This window comes from Electrophorus electricus, chromosome 2, assembly GCF_013358815.1.
Source record: "Electrophorus electricus isolate fEleEle1 chromosome 2, fEleEle1.pri, whole genome shotgun sequence".
In the NCBI taxonomy this organism is placed as follows: domain Eukaryota; kingdom Metazoa; phylum Chordata; class Actinopteri; order Gymnotiformes; family Gymnotidae; genus Electrophorus; species Electrophorus electricus.
In genome coordinates this window covers 13328365-13349948 of record NC_049536.1, presented here as the reverse complement: position 1 = coordinate 13349948, position 21584 = coordinate 13328365, and the positions used below count along the sequence as shown (strand labels likewise).

The 21584-nt window shown below is 49.3% G+C and overlaps 2 protein-coding genes across 2 annotated transcripts in view; one reads left to right on the top strand and one right to left on the bottom strand.

The window, feature by feature from the left end:
* Positions 1-5263, top strand: part of chpt1 (choline phosphotransferase 1) — a 10608-nt gene extending 5345 nt beyond the window's left edge. The window contains exons 3-8 of the mRNA XM_027027004.2: positions 55-196; positions 939-1023; positions 1570-1701; positions 2000-2158; positions 2566-2691; positions 3737-5263. Coding sequence (XP_026882805.2) covers positions 55-196; positions 939-1023; positions 1570-1701; positions 2000-2158; positions 2566-2691; positions 3737-3853 — 761 coding nt within the window. The 3' untranslated portion in view covers positions 3854-5263. The remainder of the gene's footprint in view (positions 1-54; positions 197-938; positions 1024-1569; positions 1702-1999; positions 2159-2565; positions 2692-3736) is intronic.
* Positions 5264-5493: 230 nt separating this feature from the next.
* On the bottom strand, positions 5494-21235 carry gnptab (N-acetylglucosamine-1-phosphate transferase subunits alpha and beta). The gene is made up of 21 exons (XM_035520228.1): positions 20941-21235; positions 20639-20724; positions 20407-20526; positions 19863-19913; positions 18417-18613; positions 17815-17879; positions 17289-17423; positions 14576-14737; positions 14305-14484; positions 14024-14194; positions 13782-13905; positions 13462-13674; positions 12015-12871; positions 11725-11924; positions 11274-11493; positions 10820-10933; positions 10516-10601; positions 10336-10434; positions 10081-10248; positions 8503-8593; positions 5494-7809 (listed from the first exon to the last, which is right to left on the bottom strand). The coding sequence occupies exons 1-21, from the start codon at positions 21067-21069 to the stop codon at positions 7738-7740; spliced, it is 3540 nt and encodes a 1179-aa protein (XP_035376121.1). The 5' UTR covers positions 21070-21235; the 3' UTR covers positions 5494-7737.
* Positions 21236-21584: the final 349 nt, after the last annotated feature.

Here is a 21584-nt window from a genome sequence, read left to right as displayed (position 1 = left end):
CCGTTCTTGACCCCTGAACTTTGCTATGGCCCTGTCCTCTTTCTTCCTGTGCAGTGTTTGTTGCTGTGGGAACATGTATATGTGCTGGCATGGGCGCATACCCAAACTGGATGTTCTTCTGTGGGTTCGTGGGCATGGTCATGTTCTTCTGTGCACACTGGCAGACATACGTGTCAGGAACGCTCCGCTTTGGCATGTGAGTAACGGAGGTCACATGTCTTCCGTGTTTACTATCGCACGTTGCGTTTATGTGGTTTTTGTTATGACTAACCACAGTCACTACCCACTCTGTTGCACACACGTACCTTGCACCTACACCCACTGACCATTTTCTTAGGCTCGCTGAGCCGATAAATTGTTTAGGTGCAAGTTTCCATACGGTTGGATGTTTGGATTGATTTCGGGTTGATCGGAGTAATCAGCAGGCAGCCAATATGCACTTCTCTGAGGGAACCGTAGCCCCTTCTTAGAAGGGACGTCACAAGGACGGGCGCTGGTTCCCGTCCGTCCTTGCGGATGGAAGTTTTGACTATTGTTATCTAGTACTAAGTGTACAGTGTCCTGATAAGAGCAACGTTGTTTGCTCTTCAGAGAATCACAGATATACAGTGCACACAGAGAAACTTTTAGAAAATCAGGTATAACCTAGTAGTGCTTTAGCCATCTGCTGGCATGCAGTTTGCCAGCCATCCTGTACCACATCCATTGAAGGGCAGTTTTGTGGCAGTCAGAAACTGACGTCAACAGTCAGCACAAACTGTGAATGGCAAAAAACAGACTGTAGTCTCCAATTTCACAATAGTCTCCAAGTTCCAACTGTAGTCCCCAACTTCACAAGGTGTCAGTAAAGTGGGTGGTGAGTGAAGAGTTGGTGCACAGATGCAAAAAAATGTTCACTTGGATTTTTTTCTTTAACTCATTTTTTGTTGTTTACTTAGTGTGGATGTGACGGAGGTCCAGATTGCCATCATTATCATGTATTTGATGTCAGCCTTTGGGGGAGTGAGTCTTTGGGAGACTACGGTATGACCATGCACACACACACACACACACACACACACACACACACACACACACACACACACACACACACACACACACACACACACACACACACACACACACACACACACACACACACACACACAGACACAGAGACAGAGACAGACAGTCAGACAGTCAATCAGTCAGCCAGTTTGCAGAAGGTTTACAATCCTTTCAGAACACTCACAGACCCAGTCTTGGTGTTGTCAAAAAGCTAGTCCACTGTGAACCATCGCTCTTGATGATGCAAAGACGGTGGACATTACAGAAGCGCGTTTAGGTGTAACCTCAGAAATCACATCCCCCGAGCGCTCTCACCACATTCGTTACGTAGACCCTCTCTCTCGCTTTTACTCTATGCTTCTCTCGGAAACTCGACAGGCTCTGCCAAGGTAAATATAGTCGCGAGGCTTCAGAGGCCTGAAAGGGGACAAAGAGAAATGAGCAGCCATTTGACCCATGGACCCAATGGCAGCCTGCTCTTTCAATGAGCCAATGGCGGCTTGCGCTTTCATTTTGCCCTAGTTGCCCGTGCTTGGCATCAAGCTGAAAATCTTCCCGGTACTGGGCATCATCGGTGGGTTCCTGCTCTCCATGTTCAACTACTTCTCCGTCATCCTGAGCGGCGGCGTGGGCAAGAATGGCTCCACTGTGGCTGTAAGACATTTTGTGTTTTCCTTCTCATCTACTAGAACTGTTTCAGTAGTCCACCACGGTGGGGAATTAGGTTTTAGCAACCGAACCATTGTTAACTACAAATTTCTTTTTTGATTGGCGTTTTGCTGTTGTTCCTGCTCCGGTTGTGGGCACGTGTATACCAAGAGAGGAGTCATTTCTTTCGTTGTGTTGTAATGCTCTGCGCTTATGTGGAAGTGTGCAGGAACGTGATCACTGGCAGCAGAGAGTTTTCGTAAGCGCAGTGCGCAGCTGTCATCTGTTCCTTCTTTTCCTGTAGGACACCAGCGTGCTGTCTCCCGGCCTACACATCAGCCTCATCCTCTGCCTAGCCTTCATCATTTTCAAGAAGTCCTCCAGCCGGCTCTTTGAGCAGCACCCCTGCCTCTACATCCTCGCCTTTGGCATGGTCATCGCCAAGATCTCCAACAAGCTGGTGGTGAGCACCACTGCTGAGGGTCTCTGACCTCTCCTTTGCTACCCTTTCCTTTGTTGAGCCCAGGAATCGAGCGTCAGCATGTTTTATGACCTGAGGGGTCTAACTCCATAGTCATGATTGGGTAGGCAGTGATAGCTCAGTTGTTAAAGTACTTGACTAGTAATCAGAAGGATGCTGGTTCAAGCCCTACTACTGCCAAGTTGCTACTGGTGGGCTCCTGAGCAAGACCCTTTACCCTCAGTTGCTCACATACAATTCAGTCATAATTGTAAGATACCTGGTGTGTTTTGGGACCTGGGAGAGACAAAACTGTGGGTCATGTGGTGAGACTGGGCTGGGAAAAACTGCTCTAAACAGCATTGGCCATCGCTATTGCACTTCCTGACAGCTTCATGTGTCCTCTCCAGGTGGCGCACATGACCAGGAGTGAGCTTCACCTCCATGACACAGCCTTCATTGGCCCTGGACTCCTTTTCCTCAACCAGTACTTCAACAGCTTTATCGATGAACATATCATCCTCTGGATTGCTTTGGTGAGTCTCTGCTGGTGACCGGGCTGTACTCGAGCTGCTGGCATTCTCTGCTAGGTGGAGGAGGGGATGGCCAGAACCCCACCCACAAAAAGCTGCCAGCCATGCAACGAGTAAGCACTGTCTGTGTGATTAACGTGCTGGGGTTTAGAGAAATCAGCAGGCTCGGACGCTCTTCCTCAGTTGTAAACCTTCCAGCAAAAACTCTCAGAAGATGCCATAAATGCATTTATTCAGTATTTTAAATCATTCTCTGTTGTCTACACAGAAGGTATTTGACTTTGACACCTGTGATTAACATGAAGTTGGAACTCTCTGCAGTGTTGTTTTATGACCCCATTTTTGCTTATGCATAATTTACATTTGAATGAGGTGACAACAGAGTTTGAGGTTCACGGTATGTCTTAATCCTCCTTACATAACTATACCAGGGTAAAACGGTTTTCCATCCTATGGCACCTTTAATTAAGAAGAAGGGATTGTAATGCGGATATGGATAAGTTAACAATTCTGCTTAAAACAAAATAAATAGTATAGTATATGTAGCTTGTAGGACATTGAAAATTAAAGTAAATATCATAGCATCATGTAATGTCAGGATATATGTAGAATACATTGGATATATGCAATAAATCTAATATAATCATTTGTGTATCAGTCAGTTTTTGAATTTATTTCTATTTTTTAATAACAATGCTTACAAGATACTAGAATTAATGTTACAAGTTATTCCATCAGCCATTAATGGCACCATGTGAGGTACTTGGCATGATCTCGGTAGGCATGTTGTACTAGATGTCAGACACTGAAACATTGCAGCAATTGTAATTGATTATGTTGTTTCAAGCAGTCCATTCTCAGTAGTTTGGTTATGTGATATCAACTAAAACCATCCTCAAATGTTTATGTTAGTGCGTGCCACACTACTGCTGTATTCTGTATTCTCACATGTATTAGCTGATAGAACTGTCTGTAGTTCTGTTTTTAATTGAACAGACAGTCTGTTTTCTAGTGAATTCAGCCTTGACTTTGTGTGTGTGTTATACAGATCCTGTCCCTGTTGGACCTGGTGCGGTACTGCACTGGTGTGTGTCTGCAGATTGCCGCCCACCTGCAGATCCAGGTCTTCAGCATCACTAAGCAGGGCAACACCCACAAAGACTGACAATTTGCCCGGCGGGAGGAGGAGGCGGGGCTAGTTGAAGACACCGCCCCACTTCTTGAACCAGAGCAGGAGAACCAAAACCACAGCAGCCTTGACAGTGTGAGAACTGTTGTCTAAAACACCTAAACTGAATCCGTTACCCTCTTCCAGTTTTGCATGGACAACATTTTGCTAAACCTTCCATCACTCTGGATAAAAACTAAACACTCGACCCCGATTACACCTGGTCGTTCCATTCCTCTTGAGTATCAGAATTACATCCATATAAGTATTAAACCACATAAAACTGAAGGACTAAATGCACTTTCAAAATAAGACTTACATCTGATCACTCAAACCACTTCAGGAGGTGGATTTAGATAATTTGCACCCAGATACTAAACGATATAAATGCATCTGTGTAAATAGGGTCTTAGACACATAACCAGATAAAATAAAACCTCAAATTTCTTACATTTAGAGCATTGCATCAGGATTTATCTGTCAGTATTTAACATTAAGAAGAATGTGCAGAATGACATTTTTAAAAATCCAGAACTAAAACCAAAACATTACATTAGTGACCTCTTTGTAGTCATGCCAGGTAATTTGGCTGTAAAGATTTTTACATTTTGTCTAACATTGATAACTTATAGGCCAATTGTATCAATGAAATCCAAATTTTAAGTGTTTTTCGAGCCCCCATCGCTTCATGTAAAATTATCAAAATCTTTAAAAAAAATAATAATCTACTGCTACATTTTGGGTCGATTCCATGCAGTGGTACTAACAAACTGCCTGCCATTGATGGCACTCCATTTTGTATATTTTGCAGTGTTTCTGTCCCAAAAGCTCATGTTGTCTTTAACGTAGCATTTCTGTTCATTTTATATCCAGAAAACGACGATCTTCTGACATTCCATAACAGCGAAACTGCCCATTTTCTAATCCATATCCTAAACCCCACCCCCAAAAAAGGCAACAGTTGCTTGGTAAAAATTTCTTATGTGATTGTCCAGTGATTTTAGCATTTGTTCTTATTTATTGTAACAATTTAACTGGATTAGGTGTGAAATTAACTCAGGTCTTGGACTAAAGAGACCTGTCTGGTTTGTAATTGTCAAGGACTGATGGTACTTGGATGAGGATTGGGTTTGTGCTAAAAGCAGGAAGGGCCCTTGGGTAGAGTCGTTTACCCCACCTCTAGCAAGTGAAATATCTGCATTCTGTTTGTATCTGCAGTTCGTTCTACCCTGAACTCCGAGTTCAGACAAGCAGAGCTCTAAACACTGCGGGTTAGGGACGATGAACTTTTAAGGTGCTCTTGTGCCTGTTCCATGATGCACTTACTCTCCCAACACTGCCTGCTTTGAATATCTCCTCCCAAAGGGCTACTGATCTAAATAAATTTTCTGTAATTTGTGTAATACAGTTTTGTGGTGGTGTCACACTATTTTGTAAATCAGCCTATTCTTGCAGCATCGAGGCACTGTCCACGGTGAGCTTTTGGGGATGTCAACCTTTGCAGGTCCCTTCCTGTGGCGTTCATGCGTCTTTTTATGATATCGATCTTTTCATCCAGAGAGGAGCAAAATTAATACAAATCAATATGAAGAATACAGAAGAAAATGTAAATGTAAGACATATGTTTACCACCGGAGTTGTTTTCCAAAAGCAGGTTTTACTTGAACCATTTAAACAGCCATTTAAAGAGCCAACATATTATAAAAATATTCTTACATTTGCCGATTTTCTTGTAAATTCCATATGCATTTCAAAACTGTAGATATTACACGTTTTCACGTTTCGCGCCAGAACCGCCAACGTGCTCCGTTTAACACCTGGCTTTCAACAAGATAAGCCACATCCGGCTAAAACCAACACTGCCAACGGTCACTGTTAAACGCCAGAACTGTATCTTTTCTAACTCCGAATAATTCTTCCGTTCCCTGTTGTAATAGTTTAATTTCGTTTATATTTTCCATAAATATACAAATAAACCGTATCAGTTTAATAGAAATGAGCGTACCGAAAATCATTCCCTCGGCATTTGTAAATACCCAGGTATACCGTTATACCTTGATACCGCCCATGAAACACTGAAACCCGTGTAGCGCTTGATGCAGTCTAAAACGATTTCTAATCACAATCGTTTTTAATATTCAGTGAAGTCAAATTTTCATAAGCTGATTTGGCTCAGCAGGTTGGTAACACTTAATTCAAGACAGATCTATGCACAGGGATTTGTAAAGCATATCTGCTACTTGCACTTACATTTAACAAAAAACTTGCGATTTTCAACTTTAGGTCATACACTTCTGAATACCTTTTAATGGATCTTTACATCATTGGAATTTTTTTTTTTAACAGCCAATAGGAAGAAATAAATAAGCAAATTACCAAGCAATTAAGGTAAAACTTAAAAGTGGCTCACCGCTCAAATATGGCCGTTTCCTCTCAAGTAAGCTGTTAAAAGCGGACCTCGTTCAATAAGGTCCAGTACTAAAAACATTCAATGCGCTCAGTGAACTTCACATTTAAATAAAAGATGATGGAAAAAAAAACGTGACAATGACAAATACATTCTCACCATCATATACAACCTTTTCCTATTGTTTTGCATTTTTCAAAAAAAAATAAAAAATAAAAAATAAAAAGCTTGTTAACTTGATAAGCAAGTATTCAAGTGTGTATGGCCTCAGTGGAAGAACGGAGGGAACGCATGTTCTAAAGACAGCTTGTGCAGATCTGTGAACATTCGCAGGTATTTTCCCCCCAATATTTTGCACATGGCTGATTCCAAAACGAACCGAGTAAGCCGACGTTCATGGCACAACTCCATCAGCCACACTCGTCCTATCTAGGTGGAGCTGACGGAGTTAACAGGACTAGCAGGGTAAGGAAAGCATGCTACTACGCTGACCTCGGGCTGGTTGACTAATCTGAGCTGCTCTGGAAACATCCGATGCTCGAACCCGTTTTAGACAAAGTACGAGCTTGCGATTGTGGTCTGAAAAGCACCAAATCCGATTTAAAAAGAGCAGATTTCACGTGGAAGGGTGTGAACGGATGCAAGATAAGCCAAAAGAGAAACGCAGGCCTCTACAGCATGCTGCGAGATCTGAATTTCATACCCGTCCCAGACAGACACAGACGCAGACAGATATGGGTTCAAGCTAAGTTACGGGTCTCACCAACATGCATTAGAAAGAATGGAAGACAAAGGCCAACCAGTTTTCATTAGGGCCCAGATGATCTGTGGCAGTCCCTTAACATTTCAGTTGTGCTATTTTTGGCTCACTCACATTCAGTGACGAGACAGCAGTGAACTGAAGTTCACTGGCTTCATTTATACAGGACACAAGGCACTGAGATGGAGGCCCAACACACGGAGTGACAATAACAATAAAAAGACAAAGATCATCTAAACACCAGTCCAGTCACAATCATCACCCCATCATTTAAGGTCCTCATATTTCCCCATGTTCTGTTTCAACAAAGTATACAACGTAACATTCATCAGACAATTGCCTTCGCCCTTCATGTAAAATGCGGGTCACAACAATAATCATACAAAGTGGACCCAACTGGAGTGCGTCTGTTCCTCGGGACTGTCTCTTCGTCCCCTGCAGAGCAGCGTCTCGCTGTCGCCCTCGTGCGCGAGGGCCGTCTTCTTGAATGCGAGTCTTTTGGTCCCTCAAAATAAACATGACCAGGAAGTTTCTGAGTGGCTCTCACCTTCTTAGGACCATTAATTATGGCTTCATGATGTCTCGTCAGTGTATCTGTATGTGTGTGTATGGATGTACGGGGGGTCCCCGCCTCGCTACTCTTCAGCCCCTCACAGGGAGCGTGACGGAAGGCAGGAAGCTCTCGGGGTATGTGAGCGGTGCGTCCCATCGTCCTCACACTCGCACGGGGTTGGCCTCCTTGCTGACCCTGCGCCGGGGCAGGAGACGGCGCTTCAGCGCAACCAGCTACGGAGAGAACAGCACAGGAAGTGACATCGCACAGGTGCGCCATCTATAGCCGCTGCTAAGGACGTGTCATTTGGATACGCAACACACTCGGAAAAAGAAAACACAAGCTGAAGGAAGGTCAGACGACTGTGTGTTTTTCGTGAGCTTCCTTGGCCTCGGGTCAGTGCTGGTGCCAGGCGGCACACGTGGCGTTGTCAGTCCAAGAGAAGCAAACAAAGGGAAGAGTTCTGTTACGGAAGGCTTCTGTCGTCGCTCTCTGTGCTCGGCCGCACAGTGTGTTCGCGCGTGTGTTCGCGTGAGAAAGAAAAAACGTCAGAGAGGACCTTGCGAGAATGCACCACCTCCAGAGTGTGACATAATTGCTTTCCTGTCCTTGTACACAGAGTAAGATTTAAACCCCCCTCCCAAAAGTTCACTGGGATGATTAACCTCTCCCGGGATCAACAAGGGGGAAACCGAAGCTCTCCCTCATGGATCCAATCACAAGGCAGCCATTCCCTGCATGCTTCATCCCTGGCCAGGCCTATGTCAGTCCGTCACGGCCACTTACATCACCATTAACAAAATCAGGCCGAGCGCATCTATAAATAGGGGGCGTTCTCAGATAGACACCGAGGTGCAAAACGAACTTCTCAGCATCAGGGTGTTTTCCCAAGTCATCTGGTGTTAGAAAGCCTGCCAAGCACTGACCTGTTCGGCAAAGAAGGAGACCACGGTGAAAACCACCAGCGTCACCAGCACGCAATGGGTCCAGAACTTCAGCTTGTCCCTGTAGATTCGCCTGAAAGGCAGGTGAGCACAAGAACTAGCTTAGCATACGTTCCCAGGGTGCTCCTCTCCCACCCACTGCCACACTCCCATCGGCGAGACAGGCCATGGCAGCTGGCAGTGCACAGTGGCGTCCTTTCCATTTGCTCAAAGCACGATGTCATCCCACTATGTGCCAGACGTGACGGGCTGACATCAGCACGCCAGGACGTTGCGACATGCTTATCACTTCCCTGTCGCCACTCCCCAGGGATGTGTGTGTGTGTGTGTGTGTGTGTGTGTGTGTGTAGGAAGCAAGATGGAAACTCTTGACTGCTGCACATGGCTGCTCATACTCAGGAAGTCAGGCAGTGAGGCCATGTCAGCACAGTGTACTCTGCCCAGCTACACCCAAGCCCACATCCACCCCCCCACCCCCCCACACGACTATTTCAGGACACCGTCCTCTTCGCCTGCCTTAACCAACTGGTCTTCTCATAGACGCCGACGCACGCAAACAGACGAGTACACACACAGACTCATCTATACTGCTATACTTGTAAGGACCAATCACAGACCTAAGCACAGAACACATGAAGCTCTGACCTCTAACCCCATGCCTAATTCTACCCATTATCTGCACTCTCTCCTAATCCCATCATAGCCTGCGATCTTAATCCTAATCCTATCCATAATCAAAGAAATAAAACGTTAATGCTTCGGTTTGAGATTTTAAAACTATACAAACTTTACCGTAAAACTTTGAAACTTTCCACAAAGCTCTCACACGGAGAACTGAGTCTGCCGCTCTCAGCTGCTAGGTGTTCTTCACATCTTCCTCTGTTAGTGAGGCTGTCTGAAGTTTCTAAGCGTAAAAATCCAAGCGCACGCATGGATACATAAACACATTTAGCTTCAAGCGCCCTCTTATTGCCAGAATTCCTCCTCTGTTGGCAGCTATCGGCCATGATAATCTTCTGTCATCCAAAAGGAGTTAGCAACAAAGACGCTATAAACTCACACAAGCATAACTGAACATGTCTGTACATGTCTGCACAGTAGATCATATTGTGGTATAGCATCTGATGCATGACTTTTAAAACAATATTTTTAAGTAGTGGTGATTTCCTGCGCATTTTCCCGAGTCGCATTTGTGTCACTTTTAAAGCTGCTCTGATTTAAATTTGATTTAAATGATAAGACCAATCCTCCTAACTGGGTTAGCTGTTAACGGCCAACACCTAACCTCGGTTAAAGTCACATGCCCCTCCAAGAATGATCACCGCTCCTGCTAGTGACTTTGAAGTGCAGAAACGTATCTTCCATCTCTTTGCAGCAATGTCAGAGCTTAGTGAAGCAGCTCGAGGTTAAACGGTTCTGCTAGCCCTCACCAGAGGCCCTCCCGCCCAGCCTGGCCTCTGTTGAGAGACTGGTCTCTTTGCGATCTCCCATCCCCCCGGCCTCGCCCCAAGCCTCACCCCAAACCCCGCCCCAAGCCTCGCCCAGCTCCTGGCCTCTCACCACTCGCGCAGCTCGGCCATGTGCAGGAAGCGGTTGCGGTACTCCCGCGGCAGCTCGAACTGCGAGGGCAGCGGGAACATGGACTCGTAGAAGTCCCTCAGGACGGCCTTCACCATGCTGCCGTCCTTGTGGGTGTGGTCGATGTTGTCGTTCAGGCAGACGAACTTCCTGCGGGGGCGGAAGGGGGCGATGAGAAACGCTTGCACGTGGTGCCGCGGGACGGCGAAGCAGCGGGTCTGCGCACGCTCCGCCTACCTCGGGTTCTTCCTGATGTCGTCCAGCTGGCCCACCACATGGGACACGTTGGTCCGTACCATTTTAAAGGCGATCTCCTCCTCTCCCATGATCTCAAACCTAATCCGGATGACAAAGGAACACTGCTCAGCGTCGGCCGACATCTCGCGTCTCGTGACCCGCGTGCCGCGTTTCACTTACTTGTATTTGTTCTGATCTTTGAAAGCTTTCTGAATCCTCTCCACGATCGGCTGGCAGTGAATCACCAGACCTTTAGTGACAGGAGGCTGCACACAAGGAACGAGAGAGAGAGAGAGAGAGAGCACTCACGTTACGCGCAAAGGTCTCTTCTGTGCCACGGCGGGACGCGGAGCCACCCGCGCCGCCTCCGGACGCAAGAGCCTCGTATGAACAACGTCAGGTCTCGACCTACGCGTCGCGTCTGCGGAACCTCGAGTACCCGCCACAAGATGGCCAAGAAGAAGGCTCTGACTAGCTTTCTCACCATGTTGGGGTCGTAGTAGGACTCCTGGGTGGGGCTGACCATGTGCAGCTGGGTCTGGTTGCTTGGGAGAGCCTTGGAGCAATTTATCAGCATCTGCTCGAGACTCGTCAGGTCCTGGACACAAGCGCATAAAGACAGGAGCTTAGCGGCACAACATTGCTTGCCCAACGTCCTCAAAGGTGTTTGGAGCAGCTTAGCTTTATTACTGAAGAGTGCGTGGAGTGTGTGGATTGAGGGTTGAGCACATTGAGCTGTGAATTCTGAAAGTATTTCTTCTGCCCAAGCAGATAAGCATACGTCAGTCGAGGGAGAGACGGTGATGACTGTTGTTTTGTGTTCGTCGGCATAAAGTCAGCCTTCAGTACCGTCTTGCTAAGCCACGCCCCTGACTGCGACACCTTACCCGTCAGTCCTCCCGTCCAGTAGGGGCCGCCACCAAGGCCGCAGCAAGTACCTGCAGGCTGAGCGGGAGCTCATGGATGCGGGTGGCCAGCGTGCGGATCTCCCGGTCGGACAGGACGCCCGAGCGGTCTGTGTCAATCTCGTCGAAGACCCGGGAGACGTCGAACCGCTGCAGCGCGCTCATCAGGAAGTAGAAATAGGAGAAGGCGAACTGCATGTCCTCCGAGTGGCGCACGCGATGGTAGGAGGTCTTGTCGAACTCCTGAGGGAAGCTGAGAAGGTGGAGGAGATGGAGAAAGATGCAGAGCAGAGAGACAGTTCACAACAGAGAATCAGAAAGTAACCCCAAAAGCACCATGATCACAAAAAGAGACTGGAACTGTCTCATTTTAAGATCGCTGTCTCATTTTACGATCGCCATTATACAGCCATGGTAAACAATTCATGCAGAGGCAACAACGTCTCCTACGAGCTCTCGCGGGTACGCGCACTGCGTCTCTTACGTGTCCTGCAGCTCCTGCATGACGAGCCTGTCAATCATGTGCGGCATGTGGGCGGGCACTTTGCGTGACGTGAAACCGAACTGGCCGTTCAGAAGCTTGTTGACGTAGCGCAGCGAATCGGCGAAGGTGTCCTGCAGCCTCCGGCCAGTGGCACTCCTGTCGGCTTTGTAGGACAACTCCATCTCCAGCCGTTCTGTTTCCTGGGAGGGACAGTCGGGGAGGGTTTTTTTTGCGGTGAGCTGTCTCTCTTGTAATGGACCATTTTCCTCTGGGTATCTCAGATCACTCACCTCCAGAAGGTCCTGGAAAAACTTTTTTTTTTCCCATGGCAGGAAGCTCCATTCGGAGCCCATGTAGCGTTGGAGCCTGCGGCCCACAGGGGGTGCCCTCTCTGCCTGCCCGTGGCCGTTCCGGGGCTCCACACCCCCCTCCTGCGCAACCGGCGTGGGCCGCGGACGCCCGGCGGGGTCCCGCTCTCCTGGAGACTCGGCGTCGACCTTGACCGGGACGAGCGAGACCATCCCGCCTCGCCGCAGCTCACGCGCCGCTTCGTCCCGGAAGGGCCCGAGTAACATGGCTTTGGTCAGATTGTAGCCCTTCACGGTGATGTCCCCTACGAGCAGGCTCTCCTCCAGCTTCTGCAGCTCACGCCTCACAGCGTAGGGCAGGGCGGAGACGTTCAGCGCCGGTGCGCCCGCCGCACGCTCCGCCGCGCCCCCGGCAGGCCTCTCCCTCACCCTGGGGCCCCGCTTCTCCACGGGCACGTCAGCGAACGGCACCTCCGGTTCCGGGGCGGCAGCCGTGGGCTTGGGCCCCTGGCCCACCTCCGAGGCGTTGAGCTTGGGCATCTGCCGGGTGTCCACGGCTACCGTGAAGCTCACGGCGAACTCATGGCCGGCGTGGTCCTGGAAGGTGAGGTTGTAGTGGAGCTGGGTGGTGTTGTGGCCTGGCAGCAGCAGCATGTGGAGGGTCTTCCACTTGTTGGTGACGGAGGTGTGGCGCAGCGCGGGGCTGTCGCTGACGTGCGCCTCCGACACACGCTCGGCGAGGCCCGCGAAGCTGAAGTAGGGCCGCAGCTCGCCCCGGGGGAGCTCATAGTGCGTCTGGTTCGGCAGCAGCTCGACGCGGTGCAGCTCGCCGAAGTGGTCTGATCGCGTGCGCGCGCGCGTGCACACAAACCCAAACACAGAACCAAATCCAAACACAAATGCATATTTGCACATGAAAAAGGAACGCACGCGCACGCACACACAAACATATACACAAACCCAAAGCCAGACGCAAATACACGTGTGTGCACACACAAACACAGAAACACAAGCACACACAGAAAGAATGATTTTCTGACCCAACAAATGCCTTCACCTGGCACTTAACCCTCTGAAACTGCAGTTAATGCCAATGTGTTGCATTAATGAATGAATTATTTTTACTTGTAGCTCTTTGCAACAAGCAGAACAAGGGTACAAAAAACTTTACATACAACAAGAATCACAATAAACAGAAATATAAATAAATTAATAAAACACATAACAGCCATATATAAAATGCATTGTAATGTTGAATGTACATTCATGTTCTGGTCTACTTAACAGCCTTATCTATGGTTGGTTTTTGCATCATTTCCAAAAAAAAGCACCACCCCACCTCTCTTTCACTCTTGCCCACAGTCTCCCGCTCACCCTGCCTACAACTTGTCTCTCTCTCTCACTCTCTCTCTCTCCCACTCTCTCTCACCTTGCCCACAGTCTCCGACGTCGAAGCCGCAGGCCAGCACGTTGCACGCCTGGTCGCAGAACTTGTCAGCCAACCAGGAGTTGGCGCAGCCCTGGTTGCAGAAGGCCATGCCCCCCAGGCCTCCTAAGCCAGCCCCGAACTGCCAGGGCTGCCCTGCTCCGCCCACCACGCCCCCGACGGCTCCGCCTCCAAAACGGCCGCCAGCCGCTGTGCCTGCAAGCAAACAAGCGCACGAAGGATTCAGTCATTCCTGCGTGTTTGCCCACCTACTCCAGCCACAGTTCCAAACCAAACAGGAAGGACGGAAGAGGCCCGCTCACCTAAGCAGTCTCCGCCGTCCCAGTCACAGGCAGAGTTGTTGCAGGCTTTATCGCAGTAGCCATCTTTGATCCAGGAGCCCGGGCAGCCCTCGGCGCAGTTAGGAACAGGCCACGTGAGGTACACCTGCAGGGGGGAGAGTGCATGAGGTACACCTGCAGGGGGGAGAGTGCGTGAGGTGCACCTGCAGGGGGGAGAGTGCGTGAGGTGCACCTGCTGAGGGGAAGAGTGCGTGAGGTCTGACCTTTTGGCCCTTCGAGTGGCTGTAGAAATCATCGGGCCACACGTCCTTGCCGAACATCACATCGTCGTTGAGGTAGACGAACTTCTGCGAGAGGCCCGGAATGCGATGGATGTGGGTCTCGATGGCTGGAGAGCTGAACGTGGGTAGGTGAGACACGTTCTGGAAGATCTCCTGAGAGGAATGAGAAACAGACAGACACACACGTGCAGGCAGATAGGGACATTACCAGTGGAATCCCAGGCTATGAGATGACATGTAAAGGCCAGCGAGCGGGAGCTCACCTGATGCGTAACCACGGTAATGCGGGGGTTGTCCAGGTTTAGCCAGGAAGGGATCTGCCCATTGGTGACGACGAAGATGTGCCGCACCCAGGGGGCGTGCCTCTCCACCGAACGCAGCGAATAGCGCAGCTCCTCGTTGTCCTCGAAGCGGCTGGCCGACACGTCCTCGTCCTGCTTGGGCTGGAGGCACACAGCACCAGCGTCAGACGCCCATGGCCCGTTCCTTGACATCTTGCCCTCGCGTTGCGTTGCAGCGCACGGCGGCGGCTACCTGCGAGACGGCGCTGAGGTCCCAGAGCAGGTAGGCCGGGTGGACCATCAGCTCCTTGCCCCCTAGTGTCAGGTTCTTCTTGGCTTGCTGGAGAAGGTCGGCGAAGTCCTGTGGCGCGTTCAGGTGCAGGAGGGCGATGCTTGCCTCCGAGTACAGCTGCAGCTGCCGGACGAGAGGCGCGGACCATTAGGAAAGAAGCAGCGCAAGCTCTCCAGAGACGGCCCGATTACAGAGCTCAGTTCTTCTAACTCTAGTAAAACCGGTTTAGAGTGCAAACACGCCGTTCAGCCAGCACGCTTTCAGATGAGGAGGCTGAGCTCCAAAATGCTTATGAATCCTTGCAGGACTTTTGGGAGGGATTTTTATGTTTTAAGGCAAATTATCTTTTAACAACAAAAGGCTGTGTTATTTTTAAACAAATGTGCAATAGAGTATTATTTTTTATCATGGAAACCCTAATTATTCCATGCACCATATTAAGTAACAGCAACCTCCACATTACTAGGCAGAAACAAACCATGTAATGTAAAGTGGGTCAAAACTATGATACATATTTAGATAAACTAAACCACAAACTGTGGAACACCCAAACAATGCAACAGTTGACATTTCCATTACAGCTCTATAACGTCTCCATAAAGCATGGACATCTGAAGGGAGCAGGTTTGTGTGTGTAGTGTAGGTGAGAAAGGCCTGGCAGGGACATGTATCCTCCAACACCACCGCACAGACAAGGTGCGGTCACTGGAGCACGTTTAGCGCACACGGAGGAGACCTGCCAACGTCTCTGGACCATCTCACGGACGGATGTGCATCTGTGTTCGGTGCACAGACCCCATCTGGTCCTGCTGTCGCCCTGGTGAGCACCTTCATCACTTCAGTGTACACGCGTGCACGTGCGTGCACAGACACGCACAGGCACAAACACGCACACGCACAGACACGGCAAGCTCCTTGGGTGAGAAGTGCTTTCACAGGTTCAGGTTCTCCCACATTAACTGTTTTATCAAACCTTTATAACGCCATTTAGACACACACACGCACGTCCGTAGCTAACATTCTTCTATACGCGCCTTTTATAACCTCATCCAGGCTGAAGGGAGTGTGTGAGTGTACTGATCTTTTCAAATCAACAGCTTTTGCGCCGCGGTCCAGCTTCCAGGAACATTTGCGTGGCCGGACCCATCCCACCTGCATACTTAACTCATGACAAGCTGGCTTGGGACAGGGCCGAGGATGACGTTTGCGTGGGTGCGTGCAAAAGTCCTGCACGGCCTCCGAAACGTCGCTTGTAGTAACGCAATATCTGCAGCTTTATAAGCAAACAGATTCGTTTGAGTGTCTAATTTGCGGCCTCTCGTGCGGGGCGCACAAACCGAGAATGTTCGGGCAATTCCGTCGGGCAGACGACAGCCACGCTTAAGCAGACAGTCTGCTTAACAGTCTGTGGACTCTTAGCTGGAAGCAGCTGCGAGGTTGTTCCTAGAGACGGCACACACAGACAGGTGCAAAGACACACTCGCATGCACGAGCACTACCCTCACTCCATCTGTCTCTCACACACACACACACACACACACACACACACACACACACACACACACACACACACACACACACACACACACACACACAGACACAGCGAAATCAGAGCAGTATTTGACTATATTTGAGCAGACGAGAGGAGACACAGAGGTCACAGCAGCACAGGGGCCAGAATAGCGCGCACACACACACATTCAAGCTGCTTTTCGAGTCAGTGCCTCCCCCCCGACCCTTCACCCTCTCAGGCAGGAGGCACGCTGAAAGGGTCAGGCACCATGGGAAAGGGTCAGGGCTGGGCATCTGCTAAGCGCTACCGCTAAGTGCCAGTACAGCCGGCCGTTACAGATAGCCCTGTCCGTAAGTCCCAGCGATACAGGCGTGGGCGCCAGAGCCGCCTGGCACGGGAACTGCATCGCAACTGCACCGCGGAATATTGACTTTCGTAGGTGATCCCAAGCGAGAGATACAAGGGCAAAACGGAGGAGAACACCTTAGGTTCTGGACTACGGGGATATGGCGGCTTCTTGGGAATCGGGCCCGTGACTTTGATGATCTCCCCGCGGCTGCCGACAGCAGAAGAGGGAACGTGAGGGTGAAGCAGATCCAGAGGAAGGGACGTGCACGGAGCGATATGGATTAGAGCCAAGAAAGACGAGTAGAGACGGAGGGGTTAGGAGAGCTCAGGAATGCAGGCACACAGCGAGCAGAAGTGCTCAGCGAGATCGAGGGAAAGGGACAGACGAGAGACTGAAAGGGCAGTCAAAGCCTGGAGCCTCTCTGTGGAGACTGGAACTGTGCCCTTCTAAGCAGCTGCTCCGATGTTATCCACACTCTAGCACACCCCCACCCACACCCTCACACCCCCACACCCTCACCCACACACCCCCACGGCAATACTCTTAACTGGCACGACTCACAGCTCACGGAAAATCACAAATCATTAGACTGATATTTCAAAACTATATGACATAGTCGAACATGACTGACGGACGTCTCTGCAGATTTACGTACTTTGCTTATAATTATTAACTCCCTCACGTGATTAAAGAAGAAGAAAAAAACCCAACGGCACACTCCAGTTCTGAGATGGGCCTGACGCGCGTAAAAGAGCAAAGCAAAACATTGGGCGACACCTTGTGGTCTCTTCTGAAACTGCCTCACCACTTGCCTGTTTGATCTTGCTGGTGAGCGCCGTCGGCAGCTTGACCCTCAGCTGCTCGGTGCCTTTAAAGGAGGCAGGGAAGCCGCTCAAGAAGGCCAGCGTCTGGACACGCACCAGGCCAGGGGCCTCCTTATCCGTCGTCTGTGGAGAGAGAACACCAGGTGTGGAGGAGGTCAACGTCCTGCTCACGTCATGCTGCCCTTCAGGGCGGCGACAGCATGGGAAAACATAAAAAAAACTACACCGCACAGGAACACACAAAAAACTGGGTCCAGATGACTTCTAATCTAAAACAAACCAGAACAATTTCATCTTACTAAATCCCTTCAGGTGAAATCAGGTCTCCACCAGTCACTTATAAATAGGTACTTTTAAGACTTGATGAACCTTTTCATTGGTATAAAATGTAGTTTTATTGATTTCATCCTCTAGCTGAACAGAACACAATATGCTGACAGAAGTGAAGAGTTTGATATTGATGTGAAAAAAGCGCGGACTTCGTATGTGTGAGGAGAGTATGGGGTCTGCTCACCAGATAGGCCCTGGAGACTGAGTGTCTGGGAATGTCCTTCTGCACATCTGAGTGAGCCGTATCCGCTGACAACAGAATCACAAATTTTAATAACACATTCGGACTGTGTGCGTGTGTGTGTGTGTGAGCGTAAGACCCACCTTCACGTTTGGACTGTGTGTGCGTGCATGTGTGTGTGTGTGTGTGTGTGTGTGAGCATAAGACCCACCTTCACGTTTGGACTGTGTGTGTGTGTGTGGGTGTGTGTGTGTGAGCGTAAGACCCACGTTCACGTTTGGACTGTGTGCGTGTGTGTGTGTGCGTGTGTGTGTGTGTGTGTGTGTGTGTGTGTGTGTGTGTGAGAGAGCGTAAGACCCACCTTCACGTTTGGACTGTGTGCGTGTGTGTGTGTGTGTGTGTGTGTGTGTGTGTGTGTGTGTGTGTGTGAGCGTAAGACCCACCTTCACGTTTGGACTCTGTGTGTGTGTGTGTGTGTGTGTGTGTGTGTGTGTGTGTGAGAGAGCGTAAGGCCCACCTTCACGTTTGGACTCTGTGTGTGTGTGTGTGTGTGTGTGTGTGTGTGTGTGTGTGTGTGTGTGTGTGTGTGAGAGCGTAAGACCCACCTTCACTCTGGGAGTGGAAGAGCAGGACAGAGACACCAGTGGATGGGAGCAGGGGCTTGGACACCTGCAGGAGCTGTTTGGCGGAGGAGAGAGCAGAAGACAGCGAGGGCAGCTCCTTCACGGTGATGTTTGCGGGCAGAGCTGGGTCCAGTACCAGGGCTGGAGCCACGATGCAGTGAGAGAGCAGGCATTCAGGCCTAATACACACACACCACTGTGACTAGGGCTGCCAGATAGTCAAAAACACTATATTTTGAACATATATAGCCTGCAGTAAACTGAAACATATGCTTGTTGACGATTCGACATAACTACTCGACTTTAATGTTGTGCGAAAATCACCACCAAAGGGCTTGTGAACAAAATACTGCAGGAAAGACTACTTTCTAGCAAAGAATGACTAAGGTGAGTATAGATTTTAAACCATTTCCATGGCAACACACCTGTGACAACACTGGTTTGCCACAAAATGAGATTAAAACCTAATGAACTCACTAACAAAGGGAGAAACGAGAATTCACTTATACACACGAGCCTCAAAACAGAAACAATGACCTCCGATTGCTAAAGATAAAAAAAAAAAGATCAATCAGTGTTCACTGATAAGAAAAAGGGACAAACTGTAAAAGCACTGACACATATTGACAGAAATAAACCACACGGAGTGGGTGTTATTTTTGTTTCTATCTCTATGGGGATTTAAATTCCTGTCCAGCTAGGGTGCGTACAGCGTTAGAGAGGCGATCTGCTCATCAGACAGAATAAAAGACAAGAGGGCAATGACATCGTGGCAGAGACTACGGGCGATGCTTGGAGGCTGCGTGGAAATCCGCGGCCTCGGTGCGACATCCAAGTTCGGCACGAACTCAGCAGGTAGCAGTCGCTCCCAAATAACACTACGTCACACCGCATCAGACCCGTCTGCGATGATAAAGAGCAGAAGCACGGCTGAAGATGAAAAGGGACTGTGGTGAGACACAGGGGCTTGGGAATCTTTTCCTGCCCTGTCTGCCACGGACAAGGATCGTGATTAACAGCGCAAGTCATGTGACGAGGCACTTGATTCTTCAGACAGCCATGATTAACCACAAAGACCCCGAACGGCTGATTAATCACTAAAGCAGGAAAGATATGGGCTACCAGATAACGCGCCGCTCACTCTTCTGTGGCGCGTCGGGGGGGGGGGGGGATAATCCGCTTTAAACGGGCACGTGACCCGAGGGCCACTGCACCCAGTCGGTAGTAAGACCGGCCGCCTGCCTTTCCACCGGCGCGGCGTCTGTGCGGTTTTCCGCGAGCCACGCTTCTGAACAACGCGGCCGACAGAAAAGCCCAAAAGCTGAGAATGAACCACGATCAGCCCCTACTCCCTCCCCTTCATGGCCCACTGTGCAGAAATGTGTGAGGAAATCATTGCACGTCTTGGAATTCCTCTTCCTCTCCCACCTTCCTTTGGGGGCCTCTGTAGTGTCACTCCCATTCTTCCCAAGCATCTCCCTAAAAACATGCAACACACGATTTTAAGTGCACAGCTGATGGAAAAAAATTAGGTGCATCTTCTGATTTTTTTTTTTTTTTTTTTTTTAATGCCTTATGTGATCTGATATCCAGGAAAATAGAGTAAGATGAGAGTGACCGATTTACAACTTGCAATTGGAAGGTTGCCAGTTCAAGACCCACTGCAAAGTTCCAACTTTTAGGCCTCTGAGCAAGGCCCTTAACCCTCAGTTGCTCAAATTATACTCAGCTATGATTGGAAGTCACTTTGGATAAAAGTGTCAGCTAAATGCCATAAATGTAATTACAATCACAAATTGTAAATATCCACGCACCCAATGAACAAGTTCAGTTGTGTAATGAAGTACCTTGGTGCTTATATCATGTCATGCCATTTTCCTAACAATATGACATTCGCATTCAATAAATCACTCAGCGTCTGTGTGCACATGTGCGTGTGTGATACCTCAGCATCTGTGTGTGCATGTAATACCTTAGTTGCCTCTGCTCCTCCTCCAGCTGTTGTCTCACTTTGTGCAGGTCCTTCAGCAGGTCACTATCTGTACCATTTACCCAAGTGTACACCACGTCAATGGGCATGGGCAGGCAAAGCCTAGAAAGAACCGAGACACGAATGTAAGCAAACTGATGACTCAGTCGAAATTTCCAGTTCGTTACACAGCCTTTGCTAAACAAAGGCAATTGCATTCTGATGGGAAGCTCACCTCGTCTGGAAGGACTTCCCAGCCACATTGTCTCTGTAGGAGTCAAAAAGAACGTGGTACTGATCCCGACTCCACTCAACCACCACCTGCCAGACAGACAGCAGAATCCACTCACTCACACGCGTTTAACTCCACTGGAGCGAAGAAGGCGGCGACGGCGAACGCGCTCGCAAGCGTGTGCCCGAAGCCGCAAATGAAACCGGACAGCTGCTAGTCACACAGCCAGACATACTGCAGTTCCTCCTAAACAAAAGAGAAACTGCGCAGCCCTGAAACAAAAGCCCACGGGTCGTCACACTGACCTCTCCGAACTGAAAGGCGCTTGCGATCATGAGAACGAATCCGCCGAAACAGAGGTAAAGGCCGTAGCGATGCGACAGACAGGTATACGTCTGCCGCTGCAGCAGTTTGAAGAAGGAACCGATCACCATGGCGTCGCTCGGCAATCCGCATCTCCACCTCCGCTCTCAGTTAAGGGCGAGCCATGCTCGTTCCAGCGCGGCCAAATCACTTAAAACGCGGACAGACGTGAGACGCGGACTCGATTCATTCTGTCGCCCGACCGTTGCAGGACTGATCACGACCCAAACATTGTACTTCCTCATTGGTGGTGACGACATAGCACAGGACAACGCGTCGACACAGTGGCTCCCTCTACCGACGATAGGTGTGTGTAAAAATAAGAGACCGCTCCAATTTTTTCCTTAAATCAGCATCTCCACATGTACAGATGCATTCCATTTAAGTGTTGAATCCCTTAAGTGACACACCTCATTCTACTTAATGAGATGCTGAATAGGTGATCACCTTAACAAAATTCTATTCTAATGAGCAACAGTATAAAAACCACTGCTGCAATCCTCACTATTCTCTTGTTATAGAACCAGCTGCATGGGAAAAGCAGTGCTAGGACTACCCAAAAAGTAAGTGTAGTCAAAATACAGCT